The sequence below is a fragment of the Prionailurus viverrinus genome, chromosome A3 (genome assembly GCF_022837055.1).
Source record: "Prionailurus viverrinus isolate Anna chromosome A3, UM_Priviv_1.0, whole genome shotgun sequence".
NCBI classification, from domain to species: Eukaryota; Metazoa; Chordata; class Mammalia; order Carnivora; family Felidae; genus Prionailurus; species Prionailurus viverrinus.
The window spans coordinates 11749272-11771105 of NC_062563.1; the positions used below are offsets into that span (position 1 = coordinate 11749272).

At 48.2% G+C, this 21834-nt stretch overlaps 1 protein-coding gene across 1 annotated transcript in view; it reads left to right on the top strand.

Moving 5' to 3' along the window:
* The first annotated feature begins 7264 nt into the window (after positions 1-7264).
* Positions 7265-21834, top strand: part of UBE2V1 (ubiquitin conjugating enzyme E2 V1) — a 31347-nt gene continuing 16777 nt past the window's right edge. The window contains exon 1 of the mRNA XM_047851491.1: positions 7265-7336. Within this exon, the coding sequence (XP_047707447.1) occupies positions 7315-7336 (22 nt within the window). The 5' untranslated portion in view covers positions 7265-7314. The remainder of the gene's footprint in view (positions 7337-21834) is intronic.

The window sequence follows — 21834 nt, forward strand, 5'->3', positions numbered from 1 at the left end:
CCACATGCCGGACTGCAGAGAGCTCCATACATCGGATCTGAGAGGTGAAGACACTTAGCCCCATTTGCAGATAAGGAAACTGAGGCACTGGGGTCATGTAACAGGCCCACAGTCACATAGCTAGTAGGTGGCAGGGCTGGAATCCGAGCCCTGATCTGACCCAGAGCCCCTGTGCTTTCACACCTGCCTGTAGCCCCAGTGGAGGGATGGAAGTGAGGAGGCAGGTGGCAAGTGAGAAACGCGTCGAGAAAATAGCAACAGAGCAGGATGAGAAAGAGCAGCTGACACAGAGGGCTGGGATGCCCTGGAGACATCAGGCCCAGAGAGCAGCTGCTGCTCACATCAGCCGATTAAAGAGGAGCCAGAAATCCAGATTTTTAAAGATGTTGGCTCCATTTTTTAAACATACAGTAGACACGGGCGCCAGGGTGGCTCAGCTGGTTAAGCCCTCAACCTGAGCTCAGGTCACGATCTCATGGCTGGTGAGTTCAAGCCCCGCATCAGGCTCTGTACTGACATCTCAGAGCCTGGAGCCTGCTTCTGATTCTGTGTCTCCCTCTCCCTCTGCCCCTCGCCCACTTGCACTCTGTCTCTGTCTCTCTCTCAAAAATACATATTAAAAAAATATATACAGTAGGCAAAATAAAACAGGTGTACGGGCTGACTTCTGCCCTCAGCTTTCCAGCTGGTGCGGGATGGCCTGCCTTTAGGTGGATTTGTGCTGCTATCTGGTGGCGGAGTGGGGCAGGTAGCAACGCAGGGCAAACGTGTATTTCCAGCTTGGCTGGGAATGCCCTGCATCCCCCTCTATGCTGGCTGCTTCTTCCAGGGGATCTTCGAGGGGCACCTGTCCCCAACTTTACCCCCGCCCCCTTTTGATAAACCTAAATAATTTCAAGCTACCCTTTAAACTATTCTTTAATAGGTAATGCATGTGTAAGGTAAAGACTAAGAACCAAACAGAAGGATCTAGAGCAGGGGTCCACTGATGGCCACCCGTGAGCCAAAGCTGGCCCACTTGTTATTCTATGGCCCCAGGAGCATTTTTTTAAGTGGCTGGGGGGCAAAAAAGAATATTTCCTAACACATCAAGTTCAAATTTCAGTGTGGCCGTAAAGCTTTACTGGCACGCAGCCACACCCATTCATTTGCACATTGCCTAATACAGCAGCAAAGTTGAGAGCCAAATGGCCCTCAAAACCTAAAATATTTACTTATGTGGCCCCTTACCAAAAAAAAAAAAAAATCTACCAACTCCTGGTCTAGAGTGAAGAGTAACGTGTTCCCACTCATGTTTTTCCAACCCCTCAGTTTCCCTCCCCAGAAGCCATACTTCAACAAGTCCCTCGCAAATCCCTTGAACAGGCAGAGAGGCGTGCCCGGCCCCTGCTTTCACACGATCAGTAGAATATTATACACACAGTTCGGCACCTTACCTTTTTTCACTCAGCGTATTTGGGAGACAATGTTAGATCAATACTTCCTTCCTCTTTTTGACAGCTGTGTAGCATTCCAACTTCATATTGGACTTTCATGTTTTAACTCGCCTTTTGTTGCACGTTGAGGTTGTTTCCAGTCTTGGGTAATACAAGACTGCTGTTAGGTGCAGGGGAGAACCTGACTCTTTGCTCATCGGGGCCAGCAGACCCCTGAGGGGTTAATTTCTAGGAACCGAATGGTTGGGCCCCGGGTGTCTGTGTTACAATTGGATAGTTCAGGCCAAATTGCTTTCCAATTGCCCATCTAAACTCACAACTTTTGAGAGTGCCAGTTTCCCCACACCCTTGCCAACACAGTGTGTTATCAAGTGTTTTGTTCTTTGCCAATCTGATAGGTGGTTTTAATTTGCATTTCTCTTACTCTCTTTCATTGAATCTAAGAGATCATTGATTGTAAGATGCATCCTGATTCCACAGATGTGTGAATGTAATAATGTGCATCTCAGAATCATTGAAATACAGTATGTTGAATGACCGTGGGTATCTTACCTCATTTCCTCACTCTGTACATGTCCTTTTCCTATTTTTCTTGGGAGGCAGGGCAGTAGTGGTTAAGAGCTTGGGGTTCAAATCCGAGCTCTGCCACTTACAAGCTTGTAACTTTGGCCGAGTTACTAAACCTCTCTGTGTCTGTTTCCTCATCTGTAAGAAGAGATAACAGTACCTACCTTATAAGGTAGTTGTGAAGCTTAGATGAATTAATATATGCAAAATACTATGTTCCTGGAACGTAGTAAATGCTGCATAAATGTTGGCCATGATTAACATCTTTTCTTTTGGACTGTTTATCTTTTTTTTTTTTTCCACAATGAGTTGCAAGGGCTCTTTATAATGTAGGGAAACTCACCCTTTGGTCCTACCCACCCCACCGCCCCAGACTTCTGGTTCTTATTTATTTTTCCCTGACCACAAAAGTAACATGATACAAAATTCAGACATTACAGAAATGAACTGTATAGGAAGAAGCCAACGGAAACAACTCAGATGTCCATCGAGAGGACTGAGTAGATAAATTGTAACATCCCCCTATCCACCCACTCCCATCCCTTTTGGGTTTTACATACTTCAGCAACTTCATCAAATGTCAAATAAAACATTTTCATGTTATGCTTCAGACACACCCCAGAGGGACAGCATTCCATGTATGTGCCATGAAATGCCATTAGCAAGTGTGTTTCCCACACCCACTCAATCTCAGACCCCCTCCCCAGGCATTCTACTCTGTCTTCTGGGTGCCCACGATCCTTTCTGTGAACAATTTGTCAGCTTTACATTCTGTAGTTTGTATTATAAAAGCTGTAGCAGGAGGTTGGGGAGTTTTTTTCTTAACTATAAATTGGAAATAAGATCATAAAATTATATAATGTTATCTATAAGCTGGCTACTCCAAGTGCGGTCTGCGCATCCCCTAGGGGCTTGTTAGAAATGCAGCATTTCAGCACAACCCCCACCCCCAAACACACATACAGAATCAGAATCTGCATTTTAACAAGACTCCTAGTGATTTGTGTGCACATTAGAGTTTTGAAAAGTATTGCTCGGGGGGCACCTGGGTGGTGCAGTCAGTTAGGCATCCGACTTCAGCTCAGGTCGTGATCTCACAGTTTGTGAGTTTCTGTGCTGCCTGCTCAGAGCCTGGAGCCTGTTTGGGATCCTGTGTGTGTTCTCTCTCTCTCTGCTCCTCCCCTGCTTGTGCGCACTCTCTCTCTCAAAAATAAATAGACATTTAAAAAATACATTGTTCTAGAGGCACCTGGGTGGCTCAGTCAGTTAAGTGGCCAACTTCGGCTCAGGGCACGATCTTGCAGTCCGTGAGTTCAAGCCCCGCGTCGGTCTCTGTGCTGACAGCTCAGAGCCTGGAGCCTGTTTCACATTCTGTGTCTCCCTCTCTCTGACCCTCCCTGTTCATGCTCTGTCCCTCCCTGTCTCAAAAATAAATAAAATGTTAAAAAAAATAAAAAATATATTGTTCTAAAAAATAATACTGTAGGCTCCAGCAAGTATACTGCATTTTTTACATTTTGAAATGTAAAAATGCAGGAGGCATTTTTTCTTAACTATACCTGTGAGGCACTCATGCCTTTCACATCACACAGATTCCCAAACTGCCCAGATGTTTTCCCACCTTGTCGAGAATAGTGTTTGAACACTGGGGAACAGGCCACATGTGTCTCTTCACTGGAGCACTGTGCAGCCTCCTGTACCTACCAGGTATGCTTTTGACCGTAAATAGTGAAAACCTACCTTTAAGAGCAGCTTCAGCAATAAAGACACTTATCTCACATCTTACGAAATCTTAAGAAACCTGTAGGTAGACAGCCCCGGGATTCCTTCAGCAGCCCAACCACATCATCCGAGGTCCTAGCTCTTGCCATCTTCCTGTGCCAGCACCTTCTTTCTCTGTACACCTGTAATGTACCATAGACTTTGTGGCCTCTTGATCGCCACAGCCCCAACCATCAAAAAACCTCCTTTTATAGGAAGGAGGAAAAGGGACAAAAAGAAGCTTTCCCCTCAGTTATTCTTAAGGGAGGGAAACTTTCCAAACACGTCCCCTCCTCAACTCATTGGTCGGAAAGAACTAGGTGACCCGCGCACCCTGGGACCAATCACTGGCAAAAGGAAATGGCTGTGCCAGTGATTAGCTTGGATTCACACCTGGAACCGGACCTTCAGCCTCCTAAACAAAACCAGCTATGTGGGCACGAAAGGACATGGTGACTGAACCCAGTCAACGGTGTCCAACACACCCCCTCTCTGGCTCCCCGCCTCCAACCTTGCTGCCGCCCCATTCAATCTCCTCAAGGCCGCCAGGCTGCAATTGGTAAAAAAATGCAACCCCGCCCACGCTTTCCCCCAAATCTCCCAAGCTCCCCGGAGGAAATGGCAGGTGCCCCAGGGTTCAGAGAACTGAATTCCAAACCTGATTTTATTCCTTCCTTGTTGTGGGATCCTGGGAAAGCATTCCTACGCTTCTGAGCCTCAGTTTCCTTATCTGACAAATAGAGATGATGAAAGCTTCTTTGCAAGGGTCATTGAGGATTAATAAGAAAAATAATAGCTAATACTTATACGGCACTCGCTCTGTGTCAAGGCCTTCTCTAAATTCTTTAGTTCCATTAACCATTTTAATCTTCCCAACAATCCGATAAACAGGACTCTTGTCCTGTAAACAGCTACCAGCTCCAGCGCAAGGCGGAGATGAGGCGCAGGCACCCGCCGAATCCGGCTTGGGGGACTGGCTGTGACTTCCGAGAGAGGGGATGGAGCTTCTCGGAGGGAGCTTCAGCGCCGAGGACCACAACTCCCGGCAGGCTCTGCGACGCCGCTGAACTACAATACCCAGCATGCCCCGGGCCGTCGGGTTTAACCTATTCCTCCGGCAAGGTGTTCCGCACCGGAATTTGCTCTACTGTGAATTTTGCTTGCCAGAAATTCCCCTAGAGAACCAAGGAATCTATGCGAGTAAACGTTTAGGAGCATCGTGGATAAATGGCTTGTGTTTTCATCCTCACTCCTTCACCTGTCAGCTCTGAGTCTGTTTTCTCATCTCTAAGATGGGGATGTCCCTAGAATTTGCCGCATCCAGTTGCTGAAAAGATTAAAAACTGGAAATGACGGCTTGGTAAATATCAGCTAGCGTCCCCTCCTCCCTCTGTGCTAAAGAGTTTTATCAAAGCATTTCATCTCTACAGCAACCCTATGAGGTTGATACTATCAACCCCGCCCCCCCCCCCCCCCCTTTTCAGAAGGGGGAACTGATGCCAAAAGAGATTCAAGTCTCTTTCCTAAAGTCACAAAGCAAAGGGAGTGGTGAAGAAAGACAGAAACCCAGAAATTTTCACTCCGGAGGTGAGTCCACTTTAGGAGCCCAAATGCTTCCCACTTGCTACTGAGGCTTTCCAATGACCCAGAGTCCAAGGCAAATATTTTCTGTGCTCTTCAAGATAAACTTGAATCACGTGATAAACGGGACGCTCTCAAGGTGATTACCTGTTGCCAGGCTGGGAAGGAGACGCACGTGGCACTTTGAGAATCAATTATAGCTGAATCCGACCAGGTTGGAGAAATCAAGGAAAGTTTCCCTGAGGGGGTGATGCTGGATCTGAGAACTGAAGAGCAGAAGAGCGAAGGCAAAAGCCCTAAGGGTAGAGGGCACGTGTTGCAGAGGGCTTGAAAAAGGCCAGTGTTGCTGGAGAGGTACAGGCAAGTCTCAGATATACAGGCTGTGTTAAGGAGGGGGGAAAGAGGCACCCAGGGTGCAAATTTTAGGGAAGTATTCACTTGCAGGATAGTGCAGGGGCAGAACTGAGACCTAAGACTAAAAGTCTCCTTAAATGAGGCTTAAGTGAAAGCTCTAGACATCTCACAGGTGTCTTACTGGTCCCGCCCTAGGCCTTTGGTCAGGGTGGCCATCTATCGTGGTTTGCCCAGAAGAGTCCTGTTGTCCTGGGACGATTATACCGGGCCTTCTTTGAATCCGTTCCTCTTAGTCGAGGAGCATTCTATGGTCACGTGACTTGTAGAGCCTATCTTATCACAAGGAAATGGGGAGCCACTGAAAGATTTAACTGAAGGGCGTTTTGAGCAAATTCTGCCTGCCACACAGAGACTGGACCATGGGGGCAAGAATAAAGGGTGCTGAGGTCACCCAAGTGGGAGACGAGGACAGCCTACCCTAAGTAAGAGAAATAAATGGAGCCGAGAAATGCTTAGGAGGCACTGCTGTCGGAACCAGGTGATGCAATGGATGTGCTGGATGAGAGCTTCCCATTTCCTTGTTGCCTGTACTGAAAGTCCCCGTCCTTCCTCTGCCAGGGTTAGCTGTGTTACCTTGAGGCAGTCCCTTTACCTCGCAGCTTGTTTGTACATCCGTTTCAGGGCTTCTAAGCCCATTTACAATAAAGGAGCAGTCCCTTCTTGGATTTAATATATATTTGCAAACATGTGTCTGTAGGACCTTTGCACATGCTGCTCCCTCTACCTCCTAATCATTCAGTTTCAGTTTCAATGTGACCACTTTAGGAGGCCCCTGCTGCCCCGTCCCTGCTTTACTCTCCGTCCTATCATAGTTATATATTCTTTCCTATTTCTTTGTTAACTGGCTATCTCCGATTAAAATGTAAGCCCACAAGAGCAGACTTCAGGGGAATGTATCCATTCCCACAACCTAGCACAGCGCCTAGCACATAGTTGTTCTTAGTAAGTATTTCTTTGGATGAATAAATGGATTGATAAGTGAATGAATGAATGAGTGAATGCTTTCCCTGACAACTTAATGCCCCCCAACATTCTCTGGCCAGGGAGCATGGATCCTGGAAGCAAGACATTTCTGGCCTGGGTTCAAATTCAGACTTAGTCACTTAACTGCTAAATTGTGATAAATCGCTTAACCCTCCTCAGCTTCATTTTTCACATTAATCCCGACCTGGTAGAAATATTGTGAGGCTCCAGCTAGATAGGAAAACGCTCGCAGCGAAATAGGTAACTTTTTTTAAGCTTTCTTTTCTTCTGTATCTTTCATAATCGAGTCCTCCCAAGTCCGATCACCCCCGCCCTTCTCACCAAGCACCTCAATAACTCCCTCGCACCCGAGCCTGGAGGGACGTGCAGGTTGCTGGGCCCTCCCGCACACAAATCATGTTTCCTCCCTCTGAAAAGGCAGGGAAAAAACCTTCCCGGCAACGGGTCGCGCGGTCGGCGTAGCGGGCGTCAGCGGTGCCGTCTGCGCAGGCGCGGACGCCTGCGCAGAAGGGCCCGGGGAAACGGGTGGGGGGTGAAGAAGGGGCCGGCCTTCGAGCGACAGCGACGCAAGATGGCAGCCACCACGGGCTCGGGTGAGCTGGGGCGCCGGACCCGGCCTGCCGAGGGGGCGCGGGCTTGGGCCAGGGACTGGGGACCCGCAAAGGCCCTAGCAGCGGGACCAGGGCCTCTGCGCTGCCTCTGTCCGCTGGGCTCCGCGGCGGCGACCCTGGCGGCCAGAGTGGGGAGGAGGAGCAGGCGGTGGCCGGAAGCACGGGCGGGGGCCTGAGGGGCCTGTGGGCGGCGCGGCGGGGCTCACAGGCTTCCCCGGGCGGCGTGAGGGCCCTGTTGGGAGGAAGGACCCGGCCCCAAGGCAATGCTGAGCGGCCGGAGCTATCGAGGGGCGAGCCCAGAGGCACTCCTGAGGAGACGAGGCTGGCGGCTCTGGGGGAGATCCAGGGGTCCCCTAGAGGATAAGGAAGCGCCCCTGAATGGATGAGAGTCCTTTACCGGGTGATGGAGGTCCGAGTGAGGGGGTAGCCATCCTTGGGATGTCCGTTTGGCGGGGACTTCAGAGAACCCCTTAGGATGGATGGAAGGAGAAAACGATCTCAAGGGGGTGACCGAGGATCCTCCATTGGCTAAGGGGACGGCTCCAGCGTTAGTTTGGGGGATGGGGTTAGCCGAGGAAATCTCTATGTCGCTTGGAAAGGGGGCGTCTTGGCGTGGCTGGTTTTGGCGGAGCGGGGGGGATTAAGGGCATCAGGACTGGCGAAGTGAGAAGGGAAAACGATCTCTCAGATTCCAAAGGGGAATGACCCCATCGTTATCAGGCTTTTCTTTGAGGAGACATGTTAGGTTTTAGGAGCCAAGCTCTGAGTGGGGCAGCGGTGGAAACTTTCGACATTGGGTGAATTGGAAGCCCTGGGGGTACCTGTTCGGTGCGGGAGGTCCACCGAGGGAAGCCACAGGCGATGGTTGAGAGCGGGGGAAAGTTCAGAGATGTTTCTCTCCGAAGAGAAAAATCTCCTCTCTCGGGTGAGGGAAGCATACCCTAGCAGTGCCGGTTTTACGGAGACTGTCACTCCGTTCCACTCCTTTGGATGTTGGGAAAAGATAAGTGGGTTCAGCTCAGCAGTTCCCTATTGAGTGGGTGGGTGTGGGGAGAGGGACAAGTGAAATGAGGAGTCTGGGTGACTGGGGCAGGAAAGCTGAGCAAATCCCCATCTCCAGGATGCAGCAGAGGGAATAAGGGGGCTGTACTTTGGAGGAGGGGGAGTGCTCCCAGTCTCGCATAGGTAGAGGGAAGCAGCATTTATTTTGAGACTGGATTCGCTGTTCTGCACTCTTTAGATGGGCCAGAGGATCAGATCACGAAGAGTCCGTTTCCGAGTTAACGTTCCGCAAATGGGCATCAGGGGATGGACTCAGATGGCCTTCTTGAGGAGGTAGGGTGAGGATTAGCTGGGGGAGGTCCCCCAGAGACGCTGATAAGGTAAGAGAGAATCCAGAAGTGCAGGATTTGGGGGAAGACTCAGTGTCTCCCTTATGGAGAGGCGGCTGTACCTGTCGGCCAAGGAGGTCCTCTCAAATGCGGGGACGACAGGTGACCTCTGATGAAGCAGGCAGGGCCGCCAGCCCAGCTACTGAAATCCTCTGGCTAGTTAAGGCCACAGCATCAGCACTGTCAGGGGAGGTGACCTAAAGGGAACGGGGCGATGGGAGTCCCGTCTTTCCGGGGCGATGCGCCTCCAGTGTCCCAGGGAGCCATCCTCGTCTGTTGCAGTGGCCGTGGAGGGGATTGGCTGTAGGGGTTCAGACCGAAGTGACCTGTCACAAGCTGCCTTTTAAACTTAAAGCAGTGGGGTCCTCCGGGGGGAGGGAGGAGACCACACATCCTTTTCCTGGAGTTTGGTTTCAGCTGGGATAGTGCTGAGTCAACTCGTCTTGCACGCTACTGCCACAGAAGAGAGAGGCTGAGTCAGGCCAGCCTGCTGTGGGAAACTTCGCACCAGAATAGCACCCCTGTCAGGTTGCTAGGAAGTGGGGGGCACAGCGTGCCCGTGGCAGCCAGCGTTATGGTTGCGTTGCAGCTCGGCCCTGTGTGCAGGCACTTGAGATTGGCCACCTACAGTCCGGCTTAGCAGCTACTTGATTCTAACTTCTTGAGGCCCTGCCAGTTGATGATTGCTTCATAAATGCTACTGCAGTCAGATCAAACCTCATCGGCTGCTGTCCTAATGTCAAGAGCACTTGGCATGGTTTGGGTGACAAGGAGCAGGCTTCCAGGTGCTCCAACACGGGCTTCCCAAAAGTCCTTTGTCTGTTTATTCAACAGATGTTTATCGAGGGCCTGTTGTGTCCCCTTGTGAACGGTGGGTGAGAGAGACACAGCCCCTGGCCTTCAGGAGCTTCCACTCTAGTCGGGAAGAAAGCCGCCAAAGGAGTAAATAATGATTAAGGCAGTTTCAGATAGCAGTTGGCGCTACGAAGGAAATTGTGCGATGTGATCAAGAGCAGGTGGGGAGGTGATCTGGGAAGATGACATGTGAACGGTTAGAAGGGATGGCAGGAGCCAGCCCGACAGTGTGTATTGTAGGCAGGGGAGGCGGGGACAGTGAGTGCAAAGGCCTCATGGCAGGACCAAGCTCAGTGTCCTGAAAGAACAGATTAAAGGCCTTCCTGTGCAAGAGAGGCTTGCGAAGGAGATGAGTTGAAGAGCTCTAGCTTTGGATTTTATTAAGTGTGAAGGAAAGCCGTCGAGTGAGCGAGTGGTATGCATTAGGCCTTCAGTAACTGTTTGTTGAATGAATGAATGAACGAATGAATGAACGAACGAGTCTTAAAAGGAGGGGAACGACACAATCTGGCCTGTGCAGAGTGCCAAGGGTAGAAGCAGAAGGGCCTTAGTTGGGTTAAACCAAAACGAATGTTCAGGCTTCTGCTCTCTAACCCTGAGAAGTCACTCAGGTTGGTCAGGGGCCCCGAGGCCTTCCTTAGGTTTAGAACCAGCCACCTGATTAACCTGTGCCCTCGTTGCCAGGAAACAGCTGGGAAGCCTGTGAGTTCCTGGAAAGGGCTGCCCTTCGTTTTCTTTTGGTCCAACACCTTGGCATCTCCCTTGGTTCTGCGGTGCGTGAGTTCTGCATGGACCCTAGAGGGTGGTACCGTGAAGAGCCCCCGAGACTCCTTCAGGATGCCCGTGCTGTGGCGGGTGACTGCCTCCGCCGTGGCCAGGATTGCGGGACCTCAGGCCCTTGGCTGCCAGGCCCTTCGTCTCACCCAGCATCCCACGGGCTTCCCTGACAGTTGCCCAGCAAACCTGAGTGCCCCAAGAGTAGCCCCTGATGGGGTGTGATTTTAAGTTTGCATTCGCTGGAGTGGCCCCCTCTACACATTCGGCATATGTGCAGACTTGACCGTGTGGGCAGTGGGGGCTCAGGAGCCCTCCGTTCCATTTAGGGGTGTTCCCAGAGAGCTGGAGATGGGAGGTGAGAGCCTGTACTCCGGGAAGTTGGGCTTGGTCCTGCGTGTCTCGCTGTGTGAACGTCTTGTGCCGCTTGTGGCCGCCTGCCTCTTGTACAGCGTGGGCCCTGCGTTCGGGAGCACCGCTCACCTGCCTCGCGCTCCGCTGGTGGAGGGGAAGCTCTGTGTTGGGCCAGTACGACCTGTTGCTGTCTTCAGGGATTCCCAAGGTTAATTGTGACGGTTGTGATGTTCCCCTTCGTGGGAACTTTTCGTGAGTGCTTTTCACTCCGGCACACGCCCTCTCTCCTGCCCCTTCCCTCTCACCTGAACTTTGATGAAGGTGGAATGCAAAAGGTGAAGTCGGGAATCCTCTGTTTAATTCCGAAAGGCCCCAGTTGAAGGACAGAGCAGTGTATTTGGTGGAGTAAACGTTTAACACTAAACTACTTCAGAGTTTTCCGGGTAATTTGACTTCCCTGTTATGTCATCTCATGCAATGCTCCACAGCCTAATGGGCTAACCAGGGACAGTGCTGCCCCCACGTCATTGCTGAGGGAGATTGGTGGCTGAGCGGTGGCACTGAGACTAGAGCCCCGGGGTTTGGCTCCACCGCCCTCCCCAACCCTCTCCAGTACCTTAGCAAAGAAACGGAAAGGCCTGGAGTTGGGCGTATGCCCTTCCCAGGTCTTGGGGTGTTCCGTTGATCTTGGTGAGAGAAAGGGCTTTAAAGAGAAGGATCTGCAGCTGCAGCAGGGTCCCTTGTCACAGGAACCCTGGCCACTGTTTGTCCCATTCTGGGTAACGTGCTGTCCTGTGAGCGTGAAGTCCCCTTTTAAGGAAGTTCTTTCTTGTGCCTTATACTCAGTACCTCATACTCACTGGGCTTGGGGCCCCTCATGTCACGTACGAAGCAGGACTTTGTCTTCCATCACATGCAGGCCCTTCAGACTTCTTTTGAAAGATTACTTCTGGGGCTGACTGTGTGCTAGACGCGGGTTTCAGTTCAGTCAAGTTAAATGATCTCAGTCCTCCCGGCAGAAATTTGAGACCCGTGTCTGTCCTGAAGGTGAGAAAATAGGCCCAGAGAGGGGAAAGGACTTGCCCGGGGCGCAGAGCCAGCGTTGTGTAGAGCGAGGGTGCAGGGCCTCGGCCACAGTCTCATTCTTCCAGCCCCCTTTGCCAGGCATCTCACATTCCTTCAGCCCCTCACGGGTCTGTTGACATTTCCGACTCGGCCAAGTGTCTTCACGGGTGGACAGTCGCGGCCCTCAGGTGGGATTCTTTCCTCACCCTTCCACCCACCCATCACAAGTCCAGGAGGTATAACCCAACGAGAGATGCCCGATCCTCCTCTCCGTCTCTACTCTTGCCATTCTTGCCCAACCAGAACCATCTGTCTCTCCCCTGGAAGACTGCAGAAGCCAGCTTCCGGTCTTGCCCTTTTCCAGTCCGTTCTCTAGAGGAGGCGCATGAACTCTTGCAGACCGAAAGCGGAAACCGCCACTCCCCTGCAGAAAGCCCTCAGAATCAAATCACCCTGCGCTTAGAATCAAGTCACTCTCTTTTCTGAGGCGCAGACGGCCCTCTGTGATCTGGGTCTTGCCCACCCCCTGACCTCGTGTGGTATCACGCACACGTCTGCTCTTGCTCCGACCCCTTTGGGAATGCTCTGCCCCCACATCTTCACGTGATTGGCTGCCTCTTGTTCTTCAGGTCTCCTCTCTCCGGAAAGGCCATCCCTAACGACCCCCGTTCGGTGTAGTCTTTTGAGTCATTATCACATGTCTCCTCTGTCCTTCTAAAGCACTCACCTTGGGGCACCTGGGTGGCTCAGTGGGTTAAACGTCCAACTTCGACTCAGGTCATGATCTTGTGGTTCGTGATTTCAAGCCTCACGTCGGGCTCTGTGCCGACAGCTCAGGGCCTGGAGCCTGCTTCAGATTCTGTGTCTCCCTCTCTCTCTGCCCCTCCCCTGCTCGTGCTTCTATGTCCTCGGCACCCAGCATAGTCCCTTTCCCTAACATAGTAGGTGCTCAGTAAATATTTGTTGACCGTTGCAGTGACTTAATCAAAGGTCTCACCTTGATGTGGCCAATATGTAAATTTGACAGATTTTGGAGGAACAGTGTGTCTGATAAGACAGAAGCAAAAGTGACTGACTCTTCAGCTTTTCAAAAAGAAAAGCCCTGGGGCGCCTGGGTGGCGCAGTCGGTAAAGCGTCCGACTTCAGCCAGGTCACGATCTCGCGGTCCGTGAGTTCGAGCCCCGCGTCAGGCTCTGGGCTGATGGCTCGGAGCCTGGAGCCTGTTTCCGATTCTGTGTCTCCCTCTCTCTCTGCCCCTCCCCCGTTCATGCTCTGTCTCTCTCTGTCCCAAAAATAAATAAACGTTGAAAAAAAAAAAATTAAAAAAAAAAAAAAAGAAAAGCCCTTGTCCTGATGAGTTGGTATTTCTAAAGGGACTTTAGCGTAGACTTAACTCTGTCCTCTCCTTCCCTAACTGTCCCGACACACTTCCCACATCTTACTCTTTGTCTCCACCCCTGTCAGAAAATCTGGTCCTTGTCCCTGGCCACCCTAGTGTCAGAGAAACACAAGGTCTCGTAATTTGTCACCAGCTGTCGGTTGTCCCATTGTGTGGACTGTAAAGATAGATCGCCACTGTTTCTTCCCCTGGATTGGCAGTTCTTAAACTAGCGTGCATCCGCATCACCAGGATTGCTTGTTCAGTTGCTGGGCTCCACCCTTAGAGTCCCAGATCCAGGAGTTCTGTGGTGTGTTGTAGTGTTCTGGGATGGGGCCTGCGAATTTACATTTCTAGTGGGTTCCCAGATGATGTGTAGGCTGCAGGGCTGGGGACCATACTCAGAGGACCATTGCTGTAGAGGAGAGAAAACACCTCCTCTGGGCAGGCACTAACTAGGGAGCCAGACTGCACTGGCCAGTTGCTCAGGAATAAAAGTTACCCGCTGCCAACTTTCTGTCTACTTTTCAGGAACATTGAAGCTGGTGCATCACCTTCCAGGCCTCCTTATTTTCCAAGACAGAAGCAGCACCAGACTCCTAGCTCAGTTCACTATCTTCTTAAAATAGGCAACCAAACCAGTTTTAACTGGCAACTTTCAGGAGAAACCTGTGAGGCTTGGTCAGGCCAGGGTTTTCCAAGATTGCATGTTGTATAATAGCAGCTGCTTGGTGGCCGTGATTTTCCCAAAAGATGTTTTAAAGGGCTTCAAATCCATTCCGTACCACAAATATTTTAATAGGTGGCTGTGTTTCATATTACTGCATTAAATGTTTTACTATGACATGGTATAAAACCCTATCAAATATTCATGCTTTTTCAACCTGGTTGTCATATTTTCTTTGTAATATCCTGCAGCTGCTGACTTTTCAGTTTATATTTAGCCGGGAGAATAACTGGCTGACTTTTCGATACTGACACAGATCCAGGAAAAATCCTTCTGGAAAGAATTCTGAAGTAACAGGAACACATATTTTCTTTTTAAAAATCTTGGATTACTGTGGTATTTTAGCACCTTGGTGAAGTTATCTTAACATTTTCATGTTAACTTTTTAATAGTTTATTAAGGTTAGTTAAGAGTTCATTTTTACACCCTCTGTATTGCCCCTTGAAGCTGTTTCTCCAGCTGTCTTTTGGTGTCAGATTCACACAGATATTAGGAATTTTAAGATTTAGGTTGATTTTGGGGCGCCTGGGTGGCGCAGTCGGTTAAGCGTCCGACTTCAGCCAGGTCCCGATCTCACGGTCCGTGAGTTCCAGCCCCGCGTCAGGCTCTGGGCTGATGCTCAGAGCCTGGAGCCTGTTTCCGATTCTGTGTCTCCCTCTCTCTCTGCCCCTCCCCCGTTCATGCTCTGTCTCTCTCTGTCCCAAAAATAAAATAAACGTTGAAAAGATTTAGGTTGATTCAGTAGATTAAAAAGCCATAGCAATTAAACATATATTAGAGCATTCTTAAGTTTTTCTCATCTGTTATGCTTCAGTTCTTCGGCATGTGTGGATTTAATTTTTAAATATATTCACTGAAGAAGCACCTGGGTGGCTCGTTCAGTTAAGTGTCCATCTGTTGGTTTTGGCTCAGGTGATGATCTCACAGTTCATGAGTTCAAGCCCTGCATCGGGCTTTGAGCTGACAGCACAGAGCCTGCTTGGGATCCTCTGTCTTCCTCTTTCTGTGCCCCTTCCCTGTTCGTGCTCTCTCTCAAACATAAATAAACATTTAAATATATTCAGTGAAATCCTATGTTAAAATTAGTGTATCACGATTTTAAGCTTATACTCTCCATTTGGGATGGGATGAAGTCCTAACTTATGACTGGTGCACTCACAAGGTCTATAGGATCCATCCATCCATCCATCCATCCATCCATCCATTTATTTATTCATTTATGTATTTAATATTTTATTTTTAAGTAATCTCTACCCAACTTGGGGCTCAAACTCACAGCCCCAGGATCAAGAGTCAGATGGTTTACCGACTGAGCCAGTCAGGCACCCCTGAATTCCACCAATATTTGGACTTATATCCCTGGATAGGCCCTGAAGTTCTAGCACTAGGGCATAGTCAGGCCATTTGGAGTTGAGTGTGCTTGCTTTGTAGAAAATACTGATGTAATAACTTCATACACAGTTTCTATGGTTTAGAATATCAGTAACATGCTTTCATGTATGTTTTCTGAAACAAAGTTCATTTTGTAGTGAAGAATCCTTTGACTTGTGTGGTTTGGGTAAAAAACCAGTTTTCCTTCATTTAAAAAAAATGTAGGTTTCCCTGAAAGTATCTATTATACTTGATTTTAAAAAGCTAGTTATGGGGCGCCTGGGTGGCGCAGTCGGTTAAGCGTCCGACTTCAGCCAGGTCACGATCTCGCGCTCCGTGAGTTCAAGCCCCGCGTCAGGCTCTGGGCTGATGGCTTGGAGCCTGGAGCCTGGAGCCTGGAGCCTGTTTCCGATTCTGTGTCTCCCTCTCTCTCTGCCCCTCCCCCGTTCATGCTCTGTCTCTCTCTGTCCCAAAAATAAATAAACGTTGAAAAAAAAAATTTAAAAAGCTAGTTATCAATTTTTAATGATCTCAAAAGACGTTAGGTATCTCCGTTACATGGTAGCAGTGTTCAGTGTCTTGGCCACATAGACCATGTTAGAGTTTACGGTGGGAAAGGAAGAGTTGGGTTGCCTGGGGGCTCAGTTGGTTGAGCGTCCACCTCTTGATTTTGGCTCAGGTCATGAACTCCCAGTTTGTGGGATCGAGCCCCACATCGGACTTTGCGCTGACAGTGCAGAGCCTGCTTGGGATTCCCTCTCCCTCTCCCTCTCCCTCTCCCTCTCCCTCTCCCTCTCTCTCTCTCTCTCTCTCTCTCTCCCTCCCTCCCTCCCTCTCTCTCTCTCTCTCTCTCTCTCTCTCCCCCCTCCCCTGCTGACACTCTTCTTTCTCATAATAAATAAATAAACAAAAAGGGGAAGGAAGAGTTGGTGCTGTTTCTCCAATCAGGAAATTTTATTAAGTACCATTATATGACAGGTAACATAATAGATTCAGGGGAGGCAGGGTTGAATGAGTCACAGCTCTAACTCAAGAAACTCCAAGAGTGAGTCAGACAATAAAAAGGAAATAAAATAAAATGTAAAGAAAAAGAAAAGGCCCGGCACAGACATTGTGTGAGGGTAAAGGTAGGTGAGAGAGGGGTGCTTGACAAGACCTCTGTAGACTGCCTGGTTTTCTAATTTAAGATTTGTATTTCTTCTCAAGATCATTCAGAATTCAATGTGTAACTTTCCTTGGGCTACTGAAAATCCATACTCAGCCCCTTTGATAATCTTTATGATGTCAAGAATTTCTTTTAATAGTGCTATGAGTGTTTCTGTGCTGTATTTTCAGAAATAAACAGAGTTTCAGAGTTAGGATTTTGTGACATCGAACATTATTCATTCTGAAATAAGATCCCTTGCTAGCACCCAGCCACCCATTCATTCCTTCAACAAGCCTTTGAGTGCATACTCTGGCAAGGCACTCCTTGAGGGGTTGGAGATTTGGCGTGAACCAAAGAGATGAAGCTTTGCTCTCGTGAAGCTTATTTTTGTTCAGATGGGGAGAGACAGTAAACCACTAATGAAGTAGAAATGAATATATTTAAAATGTCAAGTGGTAACAAGTGCTGTGAAGAAAAAAAAAGCAAGATGGGGCACCTGGGTAGCTCAGTCTGTTAAGTGTCCCACTTTGGCGCAGGTCATGATCTCACAGCTCGTGAGTTCAAGCCCCACGTCAGGCTCTGTGCTGACAGCTCGGAGCGTGGAGCCTGCTCCGGATTCTGTGTCTCCCTCTCTCTCTGCCCCTCCCCCACTCACGCTCTGTCTCTGTCTCTCAAAAAATAAATAAACGTTAAAAATGATTTTTTTAAATAAAAGGCAAAATAAGGCAATGGAAGTGGCTGAGTGATGGAAGTGAACTTACTTTGAAAAGCTAACTGTGGAGACTAGACTGCAGGTACAGGCCAGGTAGGCTGAGCCACCAGTTAGGAAGCGGAGAGGGCATGGACTGCAGGGATCATAGTGGAGATGGTGAACATGGGCCACGTTTGGAATACATCTGGAAACGGGTTGGATATAGGGTGTAAGGGAAAGAGTTCTCATCTCGACTTCCAAGATTTTTGGCCATAGCAATCTGGTAAATGTGCCACATACTGGGATTGAGGAGTGGGTCGTTTTTGTGTTTTTCGAGGAGTACAAGGCAAGTTCTGTTTGGAAGTGTTTTTAGAGTCTCAGTAGCCATCTAAACGGAGATGTCAGGGAGGCTGTTAATTGGAAATGTAAATTGGAAAGTCTCCAGCCTCTTTGGTCTGGGTAAGACCGCTTGGGGATGGCTAAGTAGAGTAGACGGAAAGGCAGAGGGCTACGGGCTCTTCCCTGAGGTCAGGCAGGCAGTATTCGGAGGTCAGGGAGGTGCAGCCAAGCAGCCAGGGAGGTAGGACGAGAACCTGAGGCCCAGGGAAGCCCAGGAGTTGCCACTGGAGCTCCAGGAAGTGGGGGTGGGAGCTGAAAATTTGGCCAGAGGGTGCTCCTGGTGCCCCTGACCAGAGTGGTTTCGGTGGGTGACTAGGTGGAAAGGGCTGATTGGAGTAGGTGCAAGTAAGGTGAAGAATGGCAGACAGGGAATCAGGACAGCCTTTTTGAGGTTTTTTGCTAAGAAGGAACAAAGAAATGTGATGGTAACTAGAAGGGATATGGAGTCAAGTGAGGGGGTTTGTTTTGTATTTTATGATCTGTGATACAATGTGCCAGTGACGGTGACTCGATAAAAAAATTACTCCTCCAGATACTACACACACGGCTTTACAGGTTTTATCTCATTGATTGTTCCTTGCCACCCATAGAGGCAGAGAGTGACGGCATCCCCGTTTCGCTAAGGCTCAAGGTAACTGGTAAAGTCGCACAGCGAAGGTTACGAGGAAGCTGTGGACTTGATCTGGACTTGATCCCAGATCTGTGCTCTTAATCCTCTGTGGAAAGATCGTAGAATTTTCTCTAGAGTACACTCTGATTCTTTTTTGTGGGAAATAACTTAGCCATTGCTCTGACGAGCATTTAGAAAATAGAATGGTGGGGCACCTGGATGGCTCAGTGGGTTAAGCATTTGACTTCAACTCAGGTCCTGATTATCTCATGGTTCCTGAGTTCAGGCCCCATGTCAGGCTGTCTGCTGTCAGCACAGAGTCTGCTTCGGGTCCAGCGTCCCCCTCTCAGTGCCCCTCCCCAGCTTGTGTGTGCTTTCTCTCTCAAAAATAAATAAAACATTAAAAAAAAAAAAAAAAAAAGAATGGTATGGGGTGCCTAACTGATTCAGTCATTAGAGCATGCGACTCTTGATCTTGGGGTTGTAAATTTGAGCCCGACGTTGGGTGTAGAGATTGCTTAAAAACAAAATCTTTTTAAAAATAATAACAAATAGAATGATAGACCAGGTATTCTCATGATTGTATGTTTGTGACATCTAAAAATTTATGTCATTTATACCATGTGAGGAAGCATGGATGACTTAGTGCTTTTTTTTTTTTAAGTTTATTTATTTATTAGAGAGAGAGAGAGAGAGCACACAAGTGGAGGGGGAGGGACAGAAGGGTAGACAGAGGATCCAAAGTGGGCTCCGTACTGGGTGCAGAGAACCCAGTGTGAGGCTCGAACCCACAAACTGCAAGATCATGATCTGAGCCAAAGTCGACTCTTAACCAACTGAGCCACCCAGGCACCCTGTATTTATTTTTTATAAAATGGGGTTTGCATACTTTTTTATTCTCTCCCCCACCCCAATTTTGGATTTATCAACAAGTTCTTATGCAAAGCCTGTTTTTATGTCACGTTGTAAACATGGGAACTGCTGCCATACTCATGCAAATGTATATGCACTGCCTTAAATCTCTTAGCATTCCTGTTTCCCACCCCCTGGGCCTATAAGAAGTTGATTAGATGTTCTGTCCCAATATTTGCTCCCAGCAGATGCTTCTGGCTCTGCATCCTGAGGTGAATGGTGGCACAGCCCTCACCTGGCCTCTGATCCTTCACAGCCCACTCTGAACATTACCCGGGAGATTCGCTTTATCTCTAGTCCCACTCAGAGTCTTGTAGCTCCCGCCGGTGCTCCTGAGGATAAAGTCCAGTCCCTCTCCGTCCCACCTCTGTAGCTTTCGTCCAATTCAGAGGGGCCTAGGACCCTCAGAGGTAGAACAGAACAAAACAACAAAACCATTGTTCTGTGATAGGTTATATTTCTGTCATCCAAAGTTTTGATGCTGTTCTGTTTCATTGAACTTTGTGTATATCTTGTTTCCATAGTGAGACTTTATACTCCAGTTGGGAGACTTCTGTTTTTCTTTCATAGTCGCTATAAAGGTCTAGCGTGGGATTGGATGAGTGTTGGATGTTATTGCGCAGAAAGAAAGTTGTGTACATATATGTTACTGACATTCATATATAAGGAAATTCTGACAAGCAGGTAAAAAGCCTGGAAGAGAGAGAGAGGGAATCCCAAGCAGGCTCTGCACCCTCCACGGCGCACAAACCGTGAGATCAGGACCTGAACCCAAGAGTCGGATGAGTAACTGACTGAACCACCCAGACTCCCCCTAGCAAACTTTTAATTACAGTCCTGAGACGTGTGGATATTTTGCCTGAAGTGTGGAGTGAGCTCAGTTTTATGCATGTTAAACATGGTGAACCCCAAATGGTGCCTTACCAAGTAGAGTTTAGTAAACCAGCTAACCGGGTGCTAATCAGCCCCTTCTGTTTAAATATCAGAAAAACTAAATGAACCACTCCATAGTTTTATAATTTCCGATTTCTGCTAGCTGTCGTTATTCCCCAAACTCTGCTTTTTGTCAGCTCTTGAGTGAACATAAAAGTTTATGTCTTAGTAAAATAAGTTCAAGGTAACAGTGCTGTTTTAGAGCTATAGTTTGTGGACTTGAACTCTTCGATATTTAGCTAAATAAAGGTCAACAGAGTACTGCACCCGCTGATGCCAGATTCGCCCAGTGTTTATCAATCTCACCCTTCTGACAAAAGAAAGGGTTTAAAATATTCTCTAAGCTAAGTCTAGGATGTTAAAGATCAGAGACTTTTTTTAAGTTACTTACTATTTATTTTTGAGAAAGAGAGAGTGGGAGCAGGGAAGGGGCAGAGAGCAGGCTCCATGCTATCAGTTTAAGAGCCCAAGCATCGCAGAGCCTGACATGGGGCTCGAACTCATGAAACTGTGAGATCATGACCTAAGCCGAAATCGAGAGTCGGACGGATGCTCAACTGATGGAGCCACCCAGGCGCCCCAGGATCAAAGAGATTCTTGAGAACAATTTGGTGACCCCCAAATGTTGTAAAATGGGTGGTCCATAAGCTGAACCGGACCGACAGATACTTGGCCAGAGCAAAGGAGTGACTGTGCCCTTTAGACAGACATGTATTTTCCAGCTCACCTGAGTTCTTAATACTCCCATTTTAAGCCAGCCATTAAAGAGAATTTGTAAAGCCATACCACTCTTCTCACTAATTTTCTTTTGTTCTTTGGAAAGTGTAGTTCTTTCATAAGATATGTTATTTATCTCAACACATGATGGTTTGTTGTGCTTAGTTGTAAATGAATTTTTAAAAAATGTTTCAGTTTTATTTTTTTATAAGTTTGTTTATTTTGAGAGAGAGTGTGTGTAACTGGGGGAGGGGCAGAGAGAGACGGTCCCCAGCAGGCTTGGCGCTCGCTGTCAGAGCAATCCCACCAACCTGAGCAGAAATCAGGGGTCGGATGCTTAACTGACCTGAGCCACCAGGCACCCCTCTCAGTTGTAATTTCTAATTTGGCAAATATCAGTAGCTATAACCCACGTAAACAGAGGCTCTTTGAAGTCTTCAGTGACTTTTAAGAGAGTATATAAAGGGGTCTTGAGACCAGAAAAGTTTGTGAACTACTGTTCAAATGGAATGAATGCTTATTGTAATTAATCAGCATGTAGGGCATGCTTATATGTATGTTCCAGCTCCCACTTTGAATGTTTTGTGACTACCTAAAAGATACTGGCCAGTATAAAGTTTTGATTTTTTAAACTGTTCCTGATGCCTGATTTATAACTTGAAGCAAGTTGAATGATCCTATAATATCAGTACTGCAGTAACCACAAATTGCACCGTCCTGTGTGGTACTCCATTACTGTTCCAAATGCTAACCTGATTCCTTATTTGTTTGGTTCAATTGTGTATGCGGGCTTTAACTGAATTGTCTGATCCAGTAGAAAATGGCTGTTGGAAGTACAGGATTAACCAATATGATGGTTTTCCCTATTTCACAAGTAGATATCAAACATGCAAAAAATATAACTCGAATTCACTATCTGTTTGAAACTAATGTAATGAGCTTGCAATGTTTAGGAGTCCCTAATCAGACCTAGTTGTTAATGAAGGGGTAACGTTTCCAGCCATAAAGTTTTGCTAACATTTACAAGAGAAATAGTCATACCAGAAACAGTTAATCCAGCCTGATTTATTTATTTATTTTTAACCTTTATTTATTTTTTTTTTGAGACAGAGAGAGACAGAGCATGAACGGGGGAGGGTCAGAGAGAGGGAGACAC